The sequence below is a fragment of the Antedon bifida genome, chromosome 2, assembly GCF_963402885.1.
Source record: "Antedon bifida chromosome 2, ecAntBifi1.1, whole genome shotgun sequence".
NCBI classification, from domain to species: domain Eukaryota; kingdom Metazoa; phylum Echinodermata; class Crinoidea; order Comatulida; family Antedonidae; genus Antedon; species Antedon bifida.
In genome coordinates, this window is record NC_136227.1 from 3,679,677 (window position 1) to 3,699,977 (window position 20,301).

Here is a 20,301-nt window from a genome sequence, read left to right on the forward strand (position 1 = left end):
GAAACAATATTTATATGCTACTTAAACTAATTTATAAAGATAACAAAAATATAAATCATATAAAATATTATTTTAAACAAATTCTTGAAATCTAGATCTGCATGAAAATAAAACAAATGTTTAGCTAATTTCTTATTAATTTCCCACCAGCCATTGTTACAAAATGTCAGCCTCCGTCGTCGAGGGGTGGTCAGTTTGGCTGTCAACATTAATTGTTTTACTTGATAGTGTAGGGTATGCAAATGCACAAGGTATTATAATGAAAATACAACGATTTTGTTTAAACTTGAATTGATGAATAGGTTTTCCGTATACATTTTCTAGACCTCTAGGCTAGCTAGGCCTAGCCTAGGCCTAGGCCTAGCTAGAGAGTGGCTAGCCTCGCATAGTATAGCCTCTAGGTAGGGGCCTAGCTAGTAGGCATGTAGGATCCGGCCCTAGCTAGTATCGTAGGCATTTAGACATGGGATGATTTGCCTAGCAAGGCCCTTATTAGTAAGTAGACTGGGCTAGGCCAATTCGGTCTAGTTTTATCTCCTGATTTTTTACATGTTTTCATACCCGCATACGATAACTAGGCCTAGCCTAGTTTAAGTTCTATTTATTTATTTATTTGCTGTTAGCCGAAACTGTTCAAATTCATTTCAATGTAAATATTTGTTATATGTTTACAAATGACAATAAATTTACTTGACTTGAAAAACTATGGGAAATCTTAAGAGGAAAGCATAATTCAGCGCTATTTGTACTAAACTATGATTGGTCCATGGAGGTATAAAATTAGATTATTATTAGATAATTTTATACCTTCCATGATTGGTCAGTTAATACGAGGGCAATACACATGCATGCAGTAACAACTTAGGACATTCTTACCTTTAGTGATTCTTACCTTTAGTGGTAATAAATAAATCAGGCCTCTCATTGCGGTGTGTTTTTCTCCCAAGATTTCGCTGTAGATCTATGTCTTCAAACATACAGTAATGCAAACTTCTTTTCTTTTTTTTTTCTCTATCTTCAGAAATGAATTTTGTTTTGTTTGGTTCTGTATGGGATGGATTTCCATGTGGGTATGCACTTGCCTTTATTATCGGGCTAGTGGGAGTATTGTGGTTTGTTGGCTGGAGAAATAAAGGAAATGTAAGAATAACAACTTTTTTTATAAATAACAATAAACAAAATTCTTTCATTTTCCTGTTTAATAAATCAAGTAAATGCTTTTGTTATGTGCATGAATCGTTCAAATTCAAAAATCTTAACACTTTCAAAGAAACTTTATATATCTTTACTTTTTGAAAATAAAAAATAGTAATCTATTACAATAATGAACCCCAAGCAAATAAATAAAATAAAATTAATGAGTATTTTTTTAAAACATATTTTAGCATGATGAGAAAGAAGATACAACAAACAACAGAGAATCTGGAAGTGGTTGTGTAAAGATATTTTATGGTACACAAACCGGAACAGCCAAGGTAAAACCTGTTACTGCAACCAGAATCATATAATATAAATAACCCACACTGCCAGGAAAAGATTATGGCATGATTCGAACCTGTAACTTTCCCTGATTGACCGTTAGACCATAGAAGAACCATAGCATTTCATTTCACAGGTTTATAAACATTTTTTTTCATTCATTGTTTCCATATATTGAAAGAAAACTTTGTTTGTTTTTATATTTATTTTAGAAATTTTCAAATTTATTATCTGCTGCCATAAGTGATCAAGGTGTCTATCAAGAGGTCATTGACCTGAAGAACTTTGACCCAGAAAAACACATCTTAAATGAAGTTGAGGTATACAAAAAAATTTAATAATAATAAATAATATGATTTTATTTTTCAATAATCAGCAGTTTTATTAGAGAGATTTAAGTTTCATTTTGTTGTATTCTCACTAATCATTACCATAGCGATGAACAATACTGTATATCATCTGGTATAATCCAACCCACATGAAATTGGCTATAACAGGGGAAATTTCTTGTAAAAACTCATCTGAACTGGATAGAGAGACGCCTACATCCAGATCAAAAGGACTATACTAGGACTATAAACGGGGATATGCCTGTTTGTGAAATCAGACATAAAGTAGGGGGTGGGATTAGACCCGAAGTGGGATTATACTTGAGGATATAAGTAATAATAAGATTAACCTGTTCTATTAAATGATTAAATCTAGCGCTTGTAGTTACTACACAAGTACTACAATTAAAATTGTAATTAATTGTTTGTTTGGCAAATTAATTGTTTTTGGATATAAGTATCCTTAGGACTGGGAGTGATTGAGGTTAAGACTTTAGTGAGAGTATATCTAATTACGGTATGCAACCTTATTTAATTTAATTCTGCATTCACTATGCTTTATCTTTAGATCTTTGAGTTTAATGTTGATATTCATTTAATAAAAAATTAAAATAAGACAAAATAAGATAATATAAACCTAAAATTACTTGCAATTGTTATTTAATCCTGTAATAAGGATCAATCAAACCTATCGCCAGTATTTATTAAATGTTCAGAGATGCTTGACAAAGTTACAGAAAATGTGTACAAGTGAGTTTTTAGCAATTTTTAAAAATTGACATTCTCTGATGTCCAATTACAGCAAATACGGTCTTTATTTATGTTTTTAGGGTAATACTAATGTTCATATATTTGTGATATCTACGTACACTGACGGACAGCCCCCTGAAGGCGCTGTGTGGTTCTATAAATGGTTGGAAGAGTCAACTAATGACTTCAGGGTACAGAAGACCTTATTAAATGGTGTAAAATATGCTGTCTTTGGACTTGGTAATTCTGACTACAAGAATAACTACAACTTTGTAAGTATGTGTGTTTCTCCGTACAGTATAATCCCTCCTTTTGGACACCTCTTTTCAGAGGCACATAAAAGTATAATATATGTTTTGCGATGGCCAACCTTATTCAGAGAACTCTCCTATTAAAGGGACACTCTGTTGCGTCCTGAGGGTGTTCCCTTAATAGTGGTTCTACTGTATTTGGTGATAGATGTGTATATTTTTGCACCTTATTTTTTATTACCATAGGTAGGCAAAGGAATTGATAGAATGCTAAGTGACCTAAATGCAATGAGACTCATGAAGAAAGGTGATGGTAACGAAAATGAGACGGAAAGCAAACATGGAGGTAACTACAGTTTTTGTGCTTAGCTTACCCGAATAAACTGACATAAGCCTTTTCCTCCCGAGGAGTAAGCATATCTTGATAATAACAAAAACATTAAACACCCCTCCAGGACAATTGTCTGTGAGCCTGGATATTGTGTGGGCCCATAGACTTCCTTCTCCCTTGAAGGTTAAAATGTATCTGGTTTCTCCAGGTAAGAAAGGTTTGTGAAATTGAAATAGAGTATTTGGTTGTACCACTTAGCATGCCAATGTACCCTTAAAGCTCTGTCTACACTATCAAACTAATTTGACAAAAAAAGTGCCCTAATATGTTAGTGATATGCCAAAATATGGTAGTGATATACCCAAATATGGTAGTGATATATGGGCACATCACATTTTTTTGTTCAATGAAATTTGATAGTGTGTAGACAGGGCTTTAAGCTCTTTATTATGTTTATACTCATTTACTATCAGTTCATCACACGTACATAATAATGTTATGTTTCTTCTTAAAAGGAATTGAAGGTGATTTTGAAGCATGGAAATCTAAATTGTTGAATGTTATAATCCCAGTCGTGAAAGGATTAACAGAACCAAAACAAATTAAAATCAAAGATAAATGTGAATGCAGCAAAGATAAAGGATGTTGTGAGAAGAAAAAGAAGAAAATGAATACAGAAGAGGAAGGACAGGGAGATGAAGAAGTGAGTTAATTCTTTTCTATCTATCCCCACAGAGATCTTGTTTTTAAAGAAGATTTCTCCAAAGTTTTGCTTATCAGTATAGTATAACTTTATGGGACAAAAAAATGTGATGTGCCCATATATGGACACGATGATGTCATGTCATTACCATATTTGAGCATATCACTACCATATTTGGGCATAACACTTTTTTTGTCAAACTAGTAAGATAGTGTAGACAGAGTTTTAAGGGGACAGTTTGCTTTGCTTTGTAGTTTGTTTTTTTTCCGCTCATATTGTGTGTTTATTTGGCTCATTTAATTGTTTTTGGATTGCTTTCATGGGCATTCTTGTTTTTATACTGAAGGTTGCATATGAGACCTCAAGTGATGAGGAAGAAGATGATGATAACGATAAAAAATCAAGTGAACCAGTGATGGATTTGGAGGATCTTGGAAGTGTTATGACTAAATTAAAACAAGCTAAGGTAAAGCGTCTTTCACACCTTCTATGTCACAGTTCCGGTCCGGCTCCGGCAAATCAAAGTGAATTTCAATGTTTAGTTTTCACGCGGCTATATTGTTTCGTGTATAGCCATGTGGATAGTCTTGAAAACGAAATATTCGATTTGATTTCTTGGCACTGAACCGGAATCATGCCAGAACAAGTATAATTGCTGAGGCCTGTCAGAGAAACAATTACAAAGGCTAAGATTGTACCAATTAAAAACTATTTATGTATAGGCAAACTATCAAAATGAAATTTGTGTTTTAAACCTTAGTTACCTTATTGATATGATGGTTCATTGAGTGTAAACTAGTATAACTTGACTATAATTTATAGGTAGCAGCTGCTGGACCCAAAAAACGTATGGGAAAAGAGTTGAAAAAAAAAAAAAAAGAAAGAAAAAGAAAACGGTTGAACGACAAATCCCAAAGAATTTCTGGTATTTATTAGTCCCATGACAATACTGTATTTCGCTGTCAGATAATCATTGAATTGTTATCAAAACAGAAAGTTTTTGTTTGTAATGTGATACTTCACACTTGAAGTATCTAAGGCGTGATGAAGTGACCCCCAGATTTTACCTTAGCAATAAAATAAACTAAATTGAGTCTGTTTCATTCACTTCTGTAACAAAATTCACATTATAAAAAGAGAAAAGAAACGTTTAATTATAACTCAAAAACCATTGTCTGACAGACAATGGAAGTATTTTTCGCTTTTAATTACATTTTTTTCAGGTAAAATAACTATTATGTGACAATAAAATGACACATTCAAAAACAAATTTGAAATAAAAAATATTTTTCAGAGGGACAATATATCTTTAAAACTGTTACGTCAATAAGCGAGCAGCGTTTTTTGTAAGAAATATTTCTTGTTTTACCTTGTATCAATAAAATGATAACATTCTCAATGTTTAGGATAATAGAGAAGAAGAAGAGAAAGGTACAAATGGCCCAAAGGAAATGGTAACACCATTGCTACGAAAATCTTTAACTAAGCAAGGTACAGTAGAATTATACATAAATGTTAATGTAATGCTTATGATAACATCATTACCATATACAGTATAATCCCATGCTCAATTATAATCCCACCCTCTAAATTAGACTAAATTAAGACTCTGCTAACTCTATGTTATGCAATCCAAGCATAATCCCACTCTCTAATTTTTGCCAAATTTCCAACCCAGACACACCTTGGACTACACTACACATTTTTGTATCAGCAAGATAGTTTATAATAATTATGTTGATGTCATTTGATAAAAGCCCAACCGTCTATAAATAGACTACTTTAAAATATCTTTAGGAAAACTAAAGAATATTCAAACTATAATATACAGTAAATTATTATTAAAACTATCCAGCTTATTGATTCATGATTCTTTTTTGTTTCTTTAGGTTATAAATTAATTGGGTCACATTCAGGTGTTAAGCTTTGTAGGTGGACAAAGGTAAACAAGTTAATACTTATATATACATTCATCATGTTCATATATACAGCATTAATGAATATTACAGATGAACTATGAACATCTGCAGTGTGTGGGAATGATTGTTAATGTTATTATATATAAACAAGTATATTTTAATTTATTTTATAATATAAAAAATGAAGATTAAATATGTGGGTGTGTCTGTTTACGTCATTTTATCAGTAATTTCAAAATTAAAACTGATGATATAGAGGGCACCAACTCACCGACAACCAAACTATGTCATAAAGTTCATTGTGCACATGCGGGATTATTGGGAAATGTGTCCTATAGCTTTTGATGGTTTCTAGGACCAGACGACAACCGATGACACATCGATTGACCTGACCTACGTTGGTCGTCGGTTCTCGCAATTTGAAAGCTCCCTATTGGCAGATTATTGGTCATTCACACTAAAAGAAACATCTTTAAAATATCAAAATTTTCCTTTTTTTTTTTATTGTAAATACCTGTTATTATTATTACGTGAAATTCAATATTTTATAGGCTCCTGATTAAATTTGGTTTTACTGTTTTCAATCAATTTTAGAAAATTATTAAAAACAAAAATTAACATTTACTTACAGTTTTTAAATATTTTTTTCACTCAGTGTGGTTTTTTTTCTTCATAACTTTAAAATCCAATCAGGCTGATATCTTTTTCTACACTAATTATTAATATACAACACCACCTCCACATTGCTCCCACAATAGAGATATTATAGTGAACAATCCTCAGTTATTCAGTTAATAGTGTTTTCTTGTACCTTTTCTCTTTTTAAAAATTTGTGTCTGTTCGTAAAATTTAATGAAATGAAACAATATCTGTATGCTCCCACGTTAGATTGCAATTTAATACTTCCAATTATTGTTTGTTATTGCAGAGTATGTTGCGTGGTCGAGGTGGTTGCTACAAACATACTTTTTATGGAATTGAAAGTCATCGTTGTATGGAAACCACGCCCAGTTTAGCATGTGCAAATAAATGTGTGTTTTGTTGGAGGTTGGTATAAAAAAATGTTTTTTTCTTGGTAAATTGAGAGGTCAAAAAATGTTTTTTTCTTTGGTAAATTGAGAGTTAAAATATCTCCCTGAAATCAAAGAAAACTCATGGATTTTGGGTATTATTTGTTTGTTTGTACTTCCACTCCACTGATAATTCTTGGTAAATTGGGAGGTAAAAAAATGTTTTTTTCATCATTGGTAAATTGAGAAGTCAAATACCACCCTCAAATCAAAGACAACTTGTGGATTTTAGGTATTATTTGTTTGTTTGTATTTCCTCCACTGATAATGAGCTGGATTAAAGACATTTTTATTAAATGAATACATGTATTGGGTAGCAGGAGGCAGCAAGGCAAGGGGAGAGCCCCAGTGTCTTTGATGATATGGTTCTCTCCCTTGGTTTTATCATGGAGGAAATATTTCCTCCATGGTTTTATCTGCCTAGTCTACACTGAAAAAGTGTGCCCATGTATGGTAGTGATATGTTGTCATTGTGTCCATATATGGGCACATCACATTTTTTTGTCACATAAAGTTTGATAGTGTAGAAAGCTCTGTCTACACTATCAAACTAGTTTGACAAAATAAAGTGCCCAAATATGGTAGTGATGTGCCGAAGTATGGTAGTGATATGATGTCATTGTGTCCATATATGGGCTCATCACATTTTTTTGTCACATAAAGTTTGATAGTGTGGATAGAGCTTTAGATGTAGAGCAAGGTGAAATACAATTTTTCACAATTCACAATGTTTATGAAATGATGTACTGTCTGACTTTGTACTAATTAAAATGTGTTGTTATTCTAATTTGTTTTTTTACAGAAAACCTTGAGTTTTTGCATTACTTAAAAGGAATACCATGTCCTTGACTGGTACTATGTTGGAAAAATACATTTTTCATTATATTAAGCTAAAAAAATTAATTATATACATACATTTGCTGAAGTAAATTAAGGTTTTAAATTAATTTTGTTTTTGTATTTTAACCAAAAAATCTGTTTCTTTTCAATTTCATGTCTGCAAACAATACATTTGCTAAAGTAAATTAAAATTTTAAATTATTATTTTTTTTATTGAAAACATTTTTTTTACATTCACTTGTCAGAAGTAAATTAAGATTTCTAATTGAAATTGTTGGTAAGGATAAATACATTTTTTTTTACATCTCCCTTGTATTGTACAACATAAACATTTTTTGTTAAAGTTGAAAAACATCTTTTTATTTATCAGGCCTTTTTTATCTGTTTTTTTTATTAGTTACTATTTTATTAATCTATGGATTTTTTTTTACAGGCATCACACAAATCCTGTTGGAACTGAATGGCGATGGAAAATGGATGATCCAGAAACTGTTGTTGAGGGCGCTCTTCAAAATCATTACAAAATGATTAATGAATTCAAAGGTATAACATTAATAAAAATGTTTACAATCAAAAAAAAATATTACAAATTATTTTTCTAGCTGGTATTCAAATCTAATAAACATTTTTTCTTTCAATTTAAGTTCAACATAACTTCCTTTTTGTGAAATTATACAAAATTCATAAATTATAATAATATGTCTAATTAAATTATGTATAATGCTCTGTCTACACTACTATCAAACTAGTTTGACAAAAAAAGTGTGATGTGCCCAAATATGGTAGTGATATGACATCATCATGTCCATATATGGGCACATCAAATTTTTTTGTCACATCAAATTTGATAATGTAGACAGCATTAGTCAGATCACCGAAGTTAAGCAATGATGGGCCCGGTTGCATTCTAGATGAGAGACCATCCGGAATCGCGGCAGGTGCTGTATATATGGTAGAGAGATGGTGTAATGATAATATCGGACTAGCATGTAATAGGCATGGGTTCAAATCTATCTGTACCATACTAACTGTATCCTTAGGCAAGATTCTTTACTCTCATTGCCTCGTCCTTCGGGGGACGTAAAGCTGTTGGTACACTATTCGCAAAGAGTAGGGGATCGTCTCCCGGTGTACTGATCTGGTAGGCGCTTGCTGCCGTGGGTCCATGGAGGGCCTAATCCAAATTTCCTCAGTTTTCAGTTAAGCTTGAGGACAATTGTAATAACTTTATTATATATTGCCATATTTTTCCAGGTGTACCTGGTGTGATACCTGAAAGGCTAGCAGAAGGAATGACGGCCAAACATTGTGCTTTATCATTAGTAGGCGAACCAATCATGTATCCAGAAATAAACACACTTATTCAGTTACTCCACAGTAAAGAAATATCCACATTCCTTGTTACAAATGCACAGTTCCCCGATGCAATAAGGTATGTAGACATTTATGAGATAGTGGTATAGTTTAGTGTTATTGTAGCATAAACTCTGTCTACACTATCAAACTTGTTTGACAAAAAAATGTGATGTGGCCAAATGTGGTAATGATATGACCAAATATGGTAGTGATATGACATTATCATGTCCATATATGGGCACATCACATAAAGTTTGACAGTGTAGACAGAGCTTTAGATACAGAATTGAATCACACCCTTCATGCATATTCGTATGTGAATGCTCAAGAGTATTGTGTATGATTATAATCCCATGCTCAAGTATAATCCCATCCCCTTTTAAAAAATAGTTTGACATAATAAGTGTGATGTGCCCAAGTATGGTAGTGATATGACATCATCATGTCTATATATGGGCACATCACATTTTTTTGTCACATAAAGTTTGATAGTGTGGACAGAGTTTTAGAGTAAATGTCCACCCCTAATTTTCACCAAATGTTGTAACCATACCCCTGGGATTGTTCTAGGTCATGGTCTATAATACATTCATTCATTTTATTTCAGTTCATTCAATTATACAGTAACAGTGGACATAAATATAAAATAAAAAAAAGAAAAGGCACAAGAAAACAATGAATGAACTTAGGATAAGCCAAGGAAAAAAAAATTATTTCCATTATTGGGGTCCTCATATTTCGATTGAGGTATAACGATTTCTGTAATACTAAATGTGTGTTATATTGTAGATCGTTAGAACCTGTGACACAGCTTTATGTTAGTGTAGATGCCAGCACTAAGGATACTTTAAAGAAGATCGACAGACCTCTATTTAGAGATTTCTGGCCTAGGTTCCTTAACAGCTTAAAAGCTTTATCGGAAAAGGTATGTGGAACAAAAAATAAACTTTTTTCATTTCATTATTTATTTGGTCCTTCACTTTTCAATATTTACATAACAAAAAAAATGAATTGGGGAGACCAGGGCCAACCTAAGTGAACGATATCACTGTAGCTGAGCCGGTTGACCCACCTCCAAATTCAGTTTACACCTTCTTAGTGTATCCATCAGAAATTACGTAAACAAATCACTATGGCATTACTTTGAAACTTAATAATAGCTTCCAGTCTTAAAAGTTAATCAAGTCAAAGAGAGTAAACATTTATTTCTTTCATTTTAAAATTCATTATTAATTCTTATGAGCTTTTCTTTTTGAGAAAAAAATATTATAATAAATCGACATAATGTATAAAATGGTGATTAAATTATATAAAAAATGAATCAATTGGAAAAGATCCAATTGACAAACTTTGGGAAGCCATATAATAATAACAATAAATATATATATTGAAACATATTATATACATGAAACGTAACAATCATTGCAAATAACTTTTCTTTTCTAGGGTCAGCGTACGGTGTATCGTCTGACAATCGTGAAGGCTTGGAATAGTGAGGAAGTTGATGCATATGCAAAGTTAGTCAGCTTAGGAAAACCAGATTTTATTGAAGTCAAGGTGAGACATAATATAGTTTCATATCTTATTTTCCCTGTATTATACTGCATGTATGTTTTAAATTGCCAATAGAAGGATGTTTAATTTATATTTAAGATTCAAGACATTTTATTGTTCCACTTTAAAATGGAAATTCATTTTGCTTGGCATAATTAAGACAATAAAAGAACAAAGAAAAATACATCAAATTGCAAAAGACAATGTTAAAAAACTATTAAAAATGAAGATTGCAAAAACACCATAGAAAAATAAAGTGAAACGGTTAAAAATTCAAAATAAAAATAACAGCAAAGAGTTATCGTTGAACATTAGAATTGTACATATTGATGCTATTTTAATACAACAAAGGATTTCCTAGTTCTACATAGATTGGCTTTTGGGGGTTCAAGCATACTCTTTTGAATACAGTTATACTAAATTAGATATTATTAACATCCATATAATTTGATGGTATCTTGTGAGCATGCTCATTACATGATATTCTTTTTTTTCAAAGGGGGTTACATATTGCGGAACATCCAAAGCTAGTTCATTAACAATGGAGAATGTACCTTGGCATGAAGAGGTTGTAGGATTTGTACAAAATTTAGCAAATAGTCTGAATGACTATGAAATAGCTTCTGAGCATGCTCATTCCAATTGCGTTTTGCTGGCACACAAAAAGGTAAGTTGAATTCTTTTATTCAATCAATCAATTTGGGCAATCACACTTTTTTTTCAAACTAGTTTGATAGTGTAGATAGAGCTTTACCTGCCAACTTTTTTAGTGGCCAATGTGTGCGACATTAAATTAAAATTGTATATGTGTGTTATTTTAACTCAAAATAATTGCGAAATACGCCCTCTATGTTTTGGTTTTTCACCCATTTGCGTTGGCTATCCTGTACTACATCAACCATAAAATACAAATAAAAATAAGCCTAGGCTAATTATGCTCAAATTAATTAAATAACGTGTAGTCCTAGGCTATTTTTCCTTCAAAATAGGAAAGTTAGTTTCAAAATAATATTTTTTCTGACTATTTTTATGGTGCGTGAGAAATAGCCACATATGTGCAAGGCATAAAAAATTGGCCCTCATGCGTGAGACTTGCGCATTATGTGTGAGATTTGGCATGTATATATTTCAAGAATTGTCAGCATTAATGTACATTTTATTGGTTTCTGTACAGTTTTACCAGTTTGCATAGAGTTAGTCCCAAAAGCCATTAAAACCAAATATTGAAAATATTCTGTCCTTTTTCTTCCAACAGTTTAAGGTAGATGGCCTTTGGCATACTTGGATAGATTACGATAAATTCCACGAGTTGATTCAGGATTCTAAACAAAGTGACGGAGACTCTACATTCCGGGCCGAGGATTACATGGCAGCCACGCCTCACTGGGCTGTGTATGGCAGCACAGAGCAGGGATTTGACCCTGTAGAAACCAGATTTTATGCTAAAGGGAAGAAAAAGCGTGATTTGTCTGGTTGTTAAAAAGTGTATGTTTAAAGGACTATAAGCCTGACTCAAATATTGCTGCAAAATGTGGATGTCCACTTCTTTAATACAAGCCCACTTCAAACGTAGAAGCTTTGTGCTTATTGGTGCGGCTTATGAAGGCCTACACCAGTAAGCATCAGAAATTAAATAGCATTTAAGGTCACCTTTCGTTCTTTACCTGTGTGAAGAAGAGATAACTGTTTCAGGAAAGCGTAGAAATTTGAATTCAAATTTAAAGGACTATAAGCCTGACTTGATATTACTGCAAAATGTGGATATCCACTTCTTTATACAAGCCCATTTTAAACGTTGAAGCTTTGTGCTTTGGTGGGGCTTATGTAGGCCTACACCAGTAAGCGTCAGAAATCAAATAGTATTTAAGGTCACTTTTTGTTCTTGTATATCTGTGTGAAGAAGGCTGTTTCAGGACAGCGTAGACATTTGAATTCCATAGAGTAATTAATTTTTAGGAACTTGATAGTTTTAATGTTACTTGCCACACAATTAAGAAGTTTTAAAAGAATAAAGTAAATCATGAAAAGTAATATTTGCCATCTTTATTTGAAATACAGTGCTGTAAACACACATTAAATTACTCTCTTTATAGTTTTAATTTACCACACTTTAAAAACAGTTGTAACTGTTGTAATGATAATTTTAAATGAATTTGTTAAAGTGGTCTGTCCATAGTTGACTGGTACTCATACAATGTAGAAATTCTCTTCTTGGAAAATTAACAGCTGAGATTGGTCTTTAAAATAAACAGCTGTGATTGGTCTGATGGATTCTTCCAAACTCTACCATTTGAAATCTACACAATTTCAGCCAAGTACGTTTTAGCCTATAAGCACAATGAGCTTGGCCTCTCTATACTTGTGAAGATTGAACAGAACAGAAGAATCTCTTCCCTGGAAATCCAATCTTCCACACCTAGCCTAGCTCTCTGGTGCTGTAACTGGTTTAATAGCTCTCTGGTGCTGTAACTGGTTTAATAGCTCTCTGGTGCTGTAACTGGTTTAAGAGCTCTCTGGTGCTGTAACTGGTTTAATAACTCTCTGGTGCTGTAACTGGTTTAATAGCTCTCTGGTGCTGTAACTGGTTTAAGAGCTCTCCGGTGATGTAACTGGTTTAGCTCTCTGGTGCTGTAACTAGTTTAATAGCTCTCTGGTACTGTAACTGGTTTAATAGCTCTCTGGTACTGTAACTGGTTTAAGAGCTCTCTGGTTCTGTAACTGGTTTAGCTCTCTGGTGCTGTAACTAGTTTAATAGCTCTCTGGTACTGTAACTGGTTTAATAGCTCTCTGGTACTGTAACTGGTTTAATAGCTCTCTGGTGCTGTAACTGGTTTAATAGTTCTCTGGTGCTGTAACTGGTTTAAGAGCTCTCTGGTGCTGTAACTGGTTTAATAGTTCTCTGGTGCTGTAACTGGTTCAATAGCTCACTGGTGCTGTAACTGGTTTAATAGTTCTCTGGTGCTGTAACTGGTTTAATAACTCTCTGGTTCTGTAACTGGTTTAATAGCTCTCTGGTGCTGTAACTGGTTTAATAGTTCTCTGGTGCTGTATCTGGTTTAATAGCTCACTGGTGCTGTAACTGGTTTAATAGCTCTCTGGTGCTGTAACTGATTCAATAGCTCTCTGGTGCTGTAACTGGTTTAGCTCTCTGGTGCTGTAACTGGTTTAAGAGCTCTCTGGTTCTGTAACTGGTTTAAGAGCTCTCTGGTTCTGTAACTGGTTTAATAACTCTCTGGTGCCGTAACTGGTTTAATAACTCTCTGGTTCTGTAACTGGTTTAATAGCTCTCTGGTGCTGTAACTGGTTCAATAGCTCACTGGTGCTGTAACTGATTCAATAGCTCTCTGGTGCTGTAACTGGTTTATTAGCTCTCTGGTGCTGTAACTGATTCAATAGCTCACTGGTGCTGTAACTGGTTTAACAGCTCTCTGGTGCTGTAACTGGTTTCATCTCAGCTACTGTCAATGTCTTCCTCCAAGCATCCCTCCTCCTCCACATCCTTCAGTGTACATTTCAGTATTGACTCCTTAACTTTCTTTTGCTCTGCATCTGTTTTACACTTCAGAAGGACGGCAGAGAGTTGTTGGCGTTGATATTTGAGGAGGAATTTCTGACATGAACGAATTGTCCCTAAAAAATAATGCACAAATAGTGAAATGAATGTTTATGAAATTGAGAACTCTCCATCAACATGCGTTCTCAACTTATAACAGATTCAATGTGGCATATCCTGCTGTGGCCATAAAATATCCCAAATCCATCGTAAAGCTCTGTCTACACTATCAAACTAGTTTGACAAAAAAAGTGTGATATTCCCAAATAAGGTAGTGATATGACATCATCATGTCCATATATGGGCACATCAAATTTTTTGTCACATAAAGTTTGATAGTGTAGACAATTAACAATTTCTTTATATGACCCCTGACACAAACCCAGCAAATATTTTCTCGCCAATGATCACGCAGAGTGAACAATTGATTTCCTACCTCCGCAATGCAATGTTGTGATTCTGCAGGGTTTATCAAGAAGTTTCTTCATAAAAGGTAAAGCAGTTGACACGAACTTGTAAGACCTCCTTCTTGAACGTACTATGAATATTCTTGTGTATGGATTCAAATATTTCACTAAAAGACATTTTTAAAATACAGTACAGTAATGCTGAAACTTTTTTAAATTGGTCATATCAAAGTAATATTAAAGTTATTCACTCGAAAATTCGAGCCAAAAATAACAAGTTTACAGGACTGGAAGTCAAAGTTATTTTTTGAACAAAAAAACGTCTGTATTTCAGTTAAATGATTTTTTTTTTTTTTATAATTTTTGGTGAAAGTTAATAACTATTATGATACTTCAAAACGACCCACCTTTTTTCGAAATCTTTTTTTGTAATATTTTTTTGGAATTAGTCAAAGGGACAATACATCTTTAAAGTTTTGGGAAGTGATTATGTTTGCTGTTGAGAGTCCCTTAAACAAGCTGAGCATTTTAACATTTTCTGTTATTGTTTGACTGTTAATTTGTCGACTGAAATCTGGAATAAATTGAATGGTTATTCACAAATTTATATTTATTTACCATACGTACCATTAAAGCCAGGCATGACAGAACCGATCCCATAATCTCCATGCATAGTCACAACAGACTGCTTAATTTCATTAAGAAGATCATTTGACATAACTTCTATATTTGTACGCTGATCATCAAAGTTTATTTCACAAAGAAGATACCTTTAAAAAAATAATAAAATTCAAAAACTGCTACAAAAAAAGTTAAAAAAGATGTAGGCAAAAAAATTACTTAAAAAAATAAATAAATAATAAAATATTTTTCAAATTTAGGATCACTTCCTCTTCGTGCTGTGTGCTGCCTGCAGCGAGGCATCTCATCTTGTACCCAATCCATGTCCAGTAGCAAGTCAGAAGAGAGAGTGCTAGGGCCTAGCCTAGATTTAGCCAGGTCCGGTGGATGTTAATTCATCATTATCTACAACGAATTAAATTAAATTCTATTTATAAATTTTAAAATTATAGTTAGTGGGAAATACAGGGCTACCTGTTTCTTAAACGGACCATTATAACCAAAATAACTTTCTAAACTTATCCCTAATGATCCCAACACAAAAAAAACAAAAAAAACATGTGTTTATAATGTGCGCCCTCTACAGCCAGAACGAGTTCGCGATTGGCGATGCTGAATTTGTAGGCCTAGCTAGCACATTTTGAGGAATGAAAACTTCCATAAAACAACGTAAAATAATACCAATTAGGTTATAGATATACAAGGTAACGCATTTAAGATTTTAGAAATTAAAAATATCCATTTTTTCTTGAGTAACACGCTGCATATGTTGTCTGAGTGACCAATCGATGTTCACTCCTATCGCCGGCCGTCCACCGGGTTTACCGTCCACCGCCAGCCAGCAGTGAGGAGAGGGAGAGTGGGTTGTGCCCGTGGCTGACTTGGTGGATCCGAGCCTAGCTTAGCCAACCTGGGGATACGTTTGAAAAATGAATAATAATAACCGGCCATAAAGTGCACAAAGATCTACCTATTTATCCCTCAAACAGTAAAAACGTTAAATTTTATTATTAATATTATTTTTAATTTTATAGCCAATTCTAAAGTAAAGATAGATGGCTCGTTCAAGATCACGAAGTAGAAGCAGGTCAATGTCACGCAAGCATTCCCGATCAACTTCTCGTTCTGAGCTGAAAGAAAATGTTAGAAAACAGAATTCCAGTCATAGATATAAAGAAAGAAATAACACTTCGAGAAATGAAGGTCGCAGGTCACGATCTAAAGACAAGAAATTATCTTCTCGATCGAGAAGCACAGACTTGAAAAATCGTTCTTCAAAATCTAGAGAAAGTAATAATAATCCTGGACCTTGGAGTGCCAGCAACAAAAGGTCACAGTCATCAGATGATGAAAGACAAACTGACCGAACAAAATCACTAAGGGACAAACAATCCCAAAGCAAAGATGAAGATATAAAAAATATTCTTGCCAGGATTCTTCCAAAGTCATATGCATCTGCTGTTGAAAAAATTGATTCAAAAATTGACAAGAAGGAGAAGTCTAATTCAAATAAACGAAGACATAGTTCGTCGGATAGTAATTCTTCTAGTGGGACTCGAGAATCTCGAAATACTCTTGTGAAACTAGCCACTGGGAAACCGGTATTACCAAAAGCTTACGCAGATCCTGCTACTGATGATAAGAAACTAAGTGAAAATAAAAGGGACAATAAAAAACAAAGTAAAAAGGAAAATAAAAAGGAAGACAAAAAAGAAAATAAAAAGGACGATACAAAAGAAGATAAAAATGAAAATAAAAAGGACGATAAAAGGGAAGATAAAAAGGAAAATAAAAAGAACGATAAAAGAGAAGATAAAAAGGAAGATAAAAGGGAAGATAAAGAAAAACATGAAAGAAAAAATAAGAGAAAACGAAGCAAGTCATCTTCGGAACCTGATTCAAAAATTCCAAAAGCGTATTCAACAAAAGTAAACGAGGACGATTCGAAAAATAAATCCGAGAGATTCACAGAAACTATCAAAGTCGATAAAAGTTCAAAATTAAGTATATCTGATATTAGAAAAAAAATTGATGAAATTAGAGCAAAGTCTCCAAATTTAAAAAGGAAAACTTCTCCAAAACATTCTCCTTCAAAACCTAAACATAATGATTTGAATACTGAATTAAATAAAAAGAGAGAACATAGAAGTATATCAAGGAGTCGATCGCGAGAACGTAAGAGAGATAAGGATAAGGACAATAAAAGTAAAAGAAGCCACTCTTTGGATAAAAAAGATGGAGAAAAAGACAAATCAAAGAAACGAAAACTCTCCGATTCTGATCCAAATGATTCTAAGAAAAAGGAAACGCTAAAATCACCCAAAGATTCTGCGAAATCAAAATCTGATAAAAACAAGAAATCAAAACGCTCTTCTAGTTCATCGCCAGAATTGAACAAATCAAAGAAGAAGAAAAAGGAAAAAAAGAAAAAGAAATCTAAAGATAAGAAAAAGAAGAAGGATAAGAAAGAAAAAAAATCTGAAAAGGCAAAATCGGACAATTTATTAAAAAAACCAATTAACAGTACTGAAGTGGAGGGTTAGTATTGATTGATTGATAAATTTATTTCAGAATAAAAATTTCATATTATAAAGAAAATGTTCAATGGAACACAGAAAATCACACTAAAATAGGATTTTCTCCCATTTAGTGAAGAGATTTGAATCATGTAATTAGTACCTAAGGTTTTTGTAGATGTGGCCAAGCAGTTTAATTCCCAGTTTGTATTAAAAACCTTTCATTTAAGAATTTCATCAAGTGGCACCCATCCCATTATATTTTATTTTAACTATTTCAAGGCAATAAAGTTGAAGAAGAAACACCTAAAAGTAAAGGTCCAATGACAAGGGAAGAATATGAAAAGAAACAGAATACAGTTCGTAGAGTGTATGACCCAGACACTGACAGAAATAGGTAAATATTGTACTTCCAGAAAGGTTAAGCTCTGTCCACACTATCAAACTCGTGACAACAAAACTGTGATGTGCCCAAATATGGTAGTGGTATACCCAAATGGGTATCATGTCAACATAAAGTTTTATAGTGAAGACAGAGCTTAAGTGATCATTCAGCACAGTTCAAAAAGCATACAGAGTATGATAGTGCAGCTGGGGCCAACATGGGCGGGCCGAGTGGATGACCCAAGTCCTACTCCTTGGTTCTTCCCCTGGTCAAGGAGTGTGGACATAGTAATGACATAATTTTTTTTCCCTGGTCAAGGAGTGTGGACATGTAATAATGATGCCATTGTTTTTTTATAGATTAGTGAGAGGAGATGGTGAAATAATTGAAGAAATTGTGAGCAGAAGTAGACATAAAGAAATCAATAAGGTACAGTAGTTAAAATATACTAAGGTGCTTAATAGGAGTCATTTGTCGTTGGGCACAGGTAGTTCAGTTTAATGGTGAATCACATGATTTTAACACATTTTAGTGTAATTTTGAACATGTTTCAAGCATTTAGTAGATTAGTTTTATAGCAACAATGTGTTGCTTTAACTGTATTTAATTGATTGTTTAATTTTATATTTGTAATTTACATTTTATATTTTTTTAGCAAGCAACTAAAGGTGATGGAGCATCATTTGCCAAATCTCTTGGAATATACAAATAGCTGATGCCACATTTAAAGTTAACAGCAGAGGGTAGCAAACAAAAGTACTGGATTGCTTTCTCTTTTAATACATTTTTGTTACAATAGAACGTACAGTATTATGAACATTTGTGATGACTTAGCCTTAAGCCGATTTTCCACTAGGCGAATTTGTTCGCACGAATCTAACGTTTCGAAGAGAAAAAAATCGCCTACTCTCTTTCCACTACATGAGAGAATAGCTGCGACGTTCATGTTCCTCGCGTGGTTGCTGAGCTTTTAGATTCGCATGAGTGCTCATGAAAGCGTCATAGCTCATTTCCTGAGCTCTGATTGGTTGCGCAATATTTCGCTTCGCAAAAAGTAAAAACAAGTGTGATGTATCTAAATATGGTAGTGATATACCAAAATATGGTATGGTGATATGACATCATCATGTCCATATATGGGCACATCACATTTTGTTCATACAGTTTTTTTTTGTTACTTTCCAATGTAACAAATGAGGGGCAATGTATGTTTTAATACTATGGCAATCCATATTTAGCAGGGCACTCCCCTACTCATTCAGTTTCATAATTGTTTATATTATTTATTTTATGCTTTATTGTTAGCTTGGCAATTTACTGTATGGATTCTGTAATGGTCAACATATAGTGAAAAATATTTGAATGCTTTTGTAATTATGAGAGTGTAATTGTTGTAAATTTTGAATTGTGTCTATATAAAACATTTCTTTTTTCATGATGTTTTATTATAGGTAAATTAAAAATTGACAGGCATATTAAATAGTGAATTGAATTTGTTTAAGTTTTAGGATGTGTATATATAAGAACAATTGATATGAAACCATTTGATATGATTTATCAAAATTGCTACAGTATAGTATACAATTAATTATAATACTGTTGGTACAGTATAATTTCTTTATTTTTAAATATGCATAATTTAATTTAAAACGAAGCACTTTGTGTTTCGTTTGTCTATGGATTAATGTAAAATGAATTTTGGCAAAAATCTGTAATGCATTTGAATTAACATAATCTTAATGTGTATATGATGCTTTTTCAGATTTCTTGTAACAATTTTGTAATTTTGTAAGCTTCTAAAGCTCTGTCTACACTTATCAAATGTGATGTGGCCATATGTGGACACGATAATGTCATATCACTACCATATTTCGGCACATCACACCTTTTTTCTCAAACTAGTAGTAGAATAGTGTAGACAGTGTTTAAAATAAATATCAAAGTTGTTTGCTTAGCTATATAGCGAGAGGAGCTATTGTATGTTGTTACATTTTGTATAAAATAGTACTGCACATGACCGATTATAGTCCCTAGGTCTGGGTATGACATTTTTTGGAAGAAATTACGGAATTGGATCATAATATTCATATTGTATTCATTAATAATGGAATTAACCAAAGACTTGTGTCTGAATTTCTCCTACTGTAAATTCGTGGGTTAGGGTGGGATTATTATACTCAAACGTGGGGTTATACTCGGTCATAAACAATCTTGAACTTGGTTCTATGATGGAATCA

At 33.0% G+C, this 20,301-nt stretch overlaps 3 protein-coding genes across 6 annotated transcripts; 2 read left to right on the forward strand and 1 right to left on the reverse strand.

The window, feature by feature from the left end:
• The first annotated feature begins 158 nt into the window (after positions 1-158).
• LOC144835816 (S-adenosyl-L-methionine-dependent tRNA 4-demethylwyosine synthase TYW1-like) lies at positions 159-12,613 on the forward strand. 3 transcript variants are annotated; one of them, XR_013611109.1, is made up of 18 exons: positions 159-251; positions 1,022-1,140; positions 1,386-1,475; positions 1,692-1,799; positions 2,639-2,834; positions 3,060-3,155; positions 3,656-3,843; positions 4,190-4,309; positions 5,250-5,334; positions 5,733-5,785; positions 6,691-6,809; positions 8,106-8,215; positions 8,927-9,104; positions 9,818-9,953; positions 10,475-10,585; positions 11,082-11,249; positions 11,838-12,124; positions 12,352-12,613. XR_013611109.1 is itself a non-coding variant. In XM_078690912.1 (17 exons), exons 1-17 carry the CDS (start codon positions 164-166, stop codon positions 12,060-12,062), a joined length of 2,190 nt encoding a protein of 729 aa, XP_078547038.1. In that variant the 5' UTR covers positions 159-163; the 3' UTR covers positions 12,063-12,613. The 3 variants fall into 3 exon arrangements, 2 of the variants coding, with proteins under 2 accessions (XP_078547038.1, XP_078547039.1); XM_078690912.1 differs by having other exon boundaries at positions 11,838-12,613; XM_078690913.1 differs by having other exon boundaries at positions 2,639-2,830; positions 3,056-3,155; positions 11,838-12,613.
• Positions 12,614-12,615: 2 nt separating this feature from the next.
• LOC144835860 (ribonuclease P/MRP protein subunit POP5-like) lies at positions 12,616-15,740 on the reverse strand. 2 transcript variants are annotated; one of them, XM_078690980.1, is made up of 5 exons: positions 15,638-15,740; positions 15,170-15,312; positions 14,572-14,709; positions 14,005-14,212; positions 12,616-13,003 (listed from the first exon to the last, which is right to left on the reverse strand). In XM_078690980.1, the coding sequence occupies exons 1-4, from the start codon at positions 15,655-15,657 to the stop codon at positions 14,034-14,036; spliced, it is 480 nt and encodes a 159-aa protein (XP_078547106.1). In that variant the 5' UTR covers positions 15,658-15,740; the 3' UTR covers positions 12,616-13,003; positions 14,005-14,033. The 2 variants fall into 2 exon arrangements, with proteins under 2 accessions (XP_078547106.1, XP_078547105.1); XM_078690979.1 differs by having other exon boundaries at positions 12,616-14,212; positions 15,638-15,739.
• Positions 15,741-19,969, forward strand: LOC144835822 (uncharacterized). Its single transcript, XM_078690920.1, has 5 exons — positions 15,741-15,867; positions 16,198-17,701; positions 17,962-18,076; positions 18,424-18,493; positions 18,720-19,969. The coding sequence occupies exons 2-5, from the start codon at positions 16,219-16,221 to the stop codon at positions 18,774-18,776; spliced, it is 1,725 nt and encodes a 574-aa protein (XP_078547046.1). The 5' UTR covers positions 15,741-15,867; positions 16,198-16,218; the 3' UTR covers positions 18,777-19,969.
• Positions 19,970-20,301: the final 332 nt, after the last annotated feature.